Source organism: Protobothrops mucrosquamatus, unplaced genomic scaffold (assembly GCF_001527695.2).
Source record: "Protobothrops mucrosquamatus isolate PMUCROS unplaced genomic scaffold, P.Mucros_1.0 scaffold468, whole genome shotgun sequence".
Taxonomy (NCBI): domain Eukaryota; kingdom Metazoa; phylum Chordata; class Lepidosauria; order Squamata; family Viperidae; genus Protobothrops; species Protobothrops mucrosquamatus.
This window is the reverse complement of record NW_015386789.1, coordinates 63,133-67,449: the sequence shown is the minus strand read 5'-3', so window position 1 is coordinate 67,449 and position 4,317 is coordinate 63,133. Positions and strand designations below refer to the sequence as shown.

The 4,317-nt window shown below is 46.4% G+C and overlaps 1 protein-coding gene across 1 annotated transcript; it reads left to right on the top strand.

Moving 5' to 3' along the window:
* Positions 1-127: 127 nt before the first annotated feature.
* HSPB6 (heat shock protein family B (small) member 6) lies at positions 128-4,317 on the top strand. The gene is made up of 3 exons (XM_015816571.1): positions 128-343; positions 2,083-2,205; positions 3,776-4,317. Exons 1-3 carry the CDS (start codon positions 149-151, stop codon positions 3,965-3,967), a joined length of 510 nt encoding a protein of 169 aa, XP_015672057.1. The 5' UTR covers positions 128-148; the 3' UTR covers positions 3,968-4,317.

Below are 4,317 nucleotides of genomic sequence, written 5' to 3'. Positions count from 1 at the left end.
GGGTGTGTGGGCGGGCGGACCGGCGGCGGCTATAAAAGGACCGCCCAGGCCCGGCTCTCCGTCTGCGTCTCGCGGTGCAGTCAAGGCTCGCTGGGTCGGTACTGCTGAGCTGCTGCTGCTGCTGCTTCTTCTTCCTCCCTCGTGCGCCATGGACATCGCCATCCAGCACCCCTGGTTCCGCCGGCCCATGGGCTTCCCTTCGCTCTTCCAACCTCGCCTTTTCGACCAGAGGTTCGGAGAGGGACTGATGGAGAGCGACCTGCTCTCGGCCTCCCTCTGCCCGTATTACATGCGCTTCCCGCCCATGCAGATGCCCAGCATGCCGGAGACGGGGCTGTCGGAGGTGGGCGCCGCGCAACTTTAGGGTCTCTTCGGGGCTGGGAAGGCCTTGGGGAATAGGCTGGACGGGCTTGCGTCGGATCTGGGGCGCGTGTTTGTGTTTTCTCCCGGGTTCCCCCCCCGGCCGTGGACTCGCGGGCCGAGGGCGCCGTGGGAACGGGGCTCCGCGCATCTAGCGGCCGAAGGGGCGAAAAGGTCTGGGCCGACGAGTGAAAGGGAGCGGTGAGGGGCGGGGGGCGCGGAAAGGGTGCCAAGCGGAATGGAAGAGTCCGCTGCCTATTATGGTAACGTTCTTTTCCCTGCCCGAGCTGAAAGGACAATGCCAGCCAAATTGCCCTCCAGGCCTGGCATACAGCAGCCCTAAAGGCGCAGAAGAAACACTATCCTGTTGGATGGCTGCCTGCCCTTGCCTTCGCTCCCTTGACTAGAAAGCCAGCGGGAACAGAGGAAGCTGTGCCTTGGTCGGATGGTGACTTGGCTCGTGAAGTCAACCAGGAGCCAATTTGGCTTGTGTGAAGTAAAACCCCCTATGGTGGCTTGTCAGTCATTGGTTAAGGTTTATGGGTTGCAAGAACTTGGCCAGCTGCAATTTCTTCTGTAAACTACAGCTTAGTGCAGTCTGCAAGTTCACCTGCTTGTTAAATTCACAGTGCTTTTTTTCTGGAGAAGGATGGAAGATGTTCCTGTTAAACTATTATCTTTTCCCCCCCAAAATCCTACTGTGGGGAGCCCTTGGGGTGCAGAGCATCTAGTCTTCCCCTGGAGTTTGCCTTCTTGCCTTCTTTCCATTACTGAACATGATTAAGGCAGTGAGGAGGCCCTTAGTTTAGTTTCAAGGCATCCATGCCAAACTTTTAAAGCCAGAAAGCAGCCTGGGGAAGCCATTCAAGTAACAACGTTGTTACTTGTTTCTGCAGGATGAATTGGCAAATGCAAATAATGGAGTGCCCCAATTTATGCAGAAATTTGGTGATCAGAGTTGTGGAAACTCTTACAAACTCCATTTGTAAATCATTTTCTAACTTCAAAGACTTGGACTTTTAACATCTGGATTGTAGCAAGAGAGGCAGGGTGTTGGACCAATAGTTTTTTGATGGATGGCTGTTGCCTAGCAGCATAGACAATGGTCCCACCCTATATAACCTAGTGGTTGGTTTCTGATTGGCTGTTGTAGAGAAACAGATGCCCTGCAGCTGCTGCATGCTTGTCATCTGCGCACCTATGAGATACTTGCACACTCATGTTTTCCAGTCTATTCTAAGGCTGGATTTCCTTGAGAATGATGGGGAAAAAATCTTGCATTCTGCCTGCTGCTGGGAATGATGAGAAATATGATTCAGATATAATTTTATGGAAGTCTAATTTCAAACCTGTCCCGGTAGCTTTCGGGTGTAAAAGAGCCATGAATTTATAAACATGAAAGCATGGGGTGTGCGTATAGACATAACGTTGCTTCTGATTGTGATTAAATGATGGATGGAAACTGTTTCCAGTGGAAATGCCTTAAACCAGACATGTCCAACCTTGGCAACTTTAAGACCTATGAACTTCAACTCAGCCAGCCATGGGGAATTCTAGGAGTTGAAGTCCACATGTCTTAAAGTTGCCAAGGCTGGACACTCTTGGCTTAAACCAATACAGTTTTATTGTATTTTTCTGCTGAATTACCCCAGCAGATATTCTGTTAGATTCAGAAAAGTTGCTAGTTTCTCACCCACTTCACCCCCCCTCCACTGTTTCCAGATGAAACTGGACAAGGATAAGTTCTCTGTCCTGCTGGATGTCAAGCACTTTTCACCAGAAGAGATACATGTGAAGGTGGTAGGCGACTACATTGAAGTACACGCCAAACATGAGGAACGTCCGGTATGTAGCTTTTTAGACCTTCTGCTGTTTACATTGTTAAAAATGAGATTGAGGTGGGGGAAAACATAGTTTAAAGCTGCATTTTTAAACCTGTGTTTAACCTGGAACTCAAACTGAATTTGCATTGCTCAGCATTTTCACAGAAAGATGTGTTTAGAATCGGAGGTAAAAAGGTGGATCTTGCACAAAGTGCTTAATCCTAGCCTTGGGTTAATAAGCTACAATTTATATACAGGTAGTCTTCAACATACAACCACAACTGAGCCTAACTTTTCCGTAGTTGTAACATGGTTGTTATGTGAATCTGGCTTCCCCATTGATTTTGCTTGTCAGAAGGTCACAAAAAGTGATCACATGACCCCAGGACACTGCAACCGTCATAAGTACGAGTCAGTTGCCAAGTGTCTGATTTTGATCACGTGACCATGGGAATGTTGCAATGTCAATAAAACCGTCATAAGTCACTTTTTTCAGTACTGTTGTAATTTTGAATGGTCCCTAAACAAACTGTTGTAAGTCAGGGACTATCTGTATTCATATAATCTGTATCCAGACATTTAAACCTTATGATTTAATGTGATGTCTTGATTTTTCCAATATGTTGAACCATAGATCTTATTTTAGCCTATTTTGCAGTTAGAGACAAAGCATGTATTACAGCTGGGACACAATCCAGTTTTGGTTAAAAATTTGTTGCTTTTGGCACCAGTGGAATATTTAAATTTTGGGGAGCTCTTTTGGATGCTTTCCTGAAATATCACTTATATATTATTTGTAGATTTGCAAAATGGCTACTTTCGTGGCTTTGGCCTTTTACAAAATCCCCACTTCCCTGAAGGAAAGTAACAAGTTTGTTCTTTTTCAATATGCTTCTTGCTTGTCCCACCCAGAACCAGGTGGACCCAACATCTGAACAAAACTCCACAATGCTGCAAGGGTTATTTTTGTTTTCTGATGATGCCCAGGGAGGGTGTGAGGAACCCTGTGGGAGCTGAGTCAATAAAGATAGTGCTGGAAATGTTCTTTGTAACAAGATCATGCCATGATTTTTTAAAAAGATGCTTTAATTTGAAAAGGTGGGTCAGGAAAGGTCTGCAAAAGCCTGAAAACTTTGCATGTCGAAAGATTGCCCCGTATAGGTAGTCCTTGACTTACAACAGTTCAGTTAGTGACAACATCACCCAGAAAAGTGACTTATGACCGTTTTTCACACTTAATGACTGCTACAGCATCCCCATGGTCACGTGATCACAATTTGGAGGCTTGGCAACTGCTTCATATTTATGACGGTTGCAGTGTCCCAGGATCATTTTGCGAAGGTCGGACAAGCAAAATCATTGGGGAAGCCAGATTCGCTTAACAACCAACATGTTACCAATTTAACAACTGCAATGACTCACTTAACAACCGGGGCAAGAAAGGTTGTAAAATGGGGCAAAATTCACCCGTTTCACTTAGCAACAGAAATTTTGGGCTCTGTTGTGGTTGTAAGTCAAGGGCTACCTGCAGTATCGGGTCATCTCTTCCCTGTTTCACCATTAATTTGTCTTGTGTTGCTCTGCTCTTACAGGACGAACACGGCTACATCTCCCGTGAATTCCACCGTCGGTACACAATCCCCAAGGGGGTGGATCCAGCAGCTATCACCTCCGCCTTGTCTCCAGAGGGGGTGCTCTCCATCACTGCCCCCACTAAAACCCCTGCATTGGAACGGAGCATTCCCATCACTCGCCAAGAGAAGCCAGCTGTTACTGGGAAATAAGAGAGAAGCAGCCTGCCCCAGAATCTTTCATATTTTCCCCCACTATTAGATAATCAGCATTGTGAGCTTGGACTCCCCTTGCTTGTAGGTATAAGGTTGTTCACTCTTAAGCCTTTAAGGAAGTGACATTCCTTTCCTACCCTGCTAAGTGCTGCTGGGATGCTGACAGCAAAGACACCGTTGTCGTAAAATTTCAGCCCATCTACTGGAGAAGAGAGTGCCGTTTTCTTCTTCTGACCAGAAACATCTTTCTTCCTTTGCAGGCTTACTCTGTACCACTCTTCATGTTGAAATGACTTCCTTGTATAAATACCCATTTGCAATAAAGTGCTTTTTGCTTACGAGCCAAA

Excerpts from the sequence above, each read along its gene's own strand:
- HSPB6 (XM_015816571.1), top strand. The coding sequence starts at position 149 with ATGGACATCGCCATCCAGCACCCCTGGTTCCGCCGGCCCATGGGCTTC. Across the intron at positions 344-2,082 it reads CGGAGACGGGGCTGTCGGAG|ATGAAACTGGACAAGGATAA; the intron begins GTGGGCGCCGCG and ends CACTGTTTCCAG. Across the intron at positions 2,206-3,775 it reads CCAAACATGAGGAACGTCCG|GACGAACACGGCTACATCTC; the intron begins GTATGTAGCTTT and ends CTGCTCTTACAG.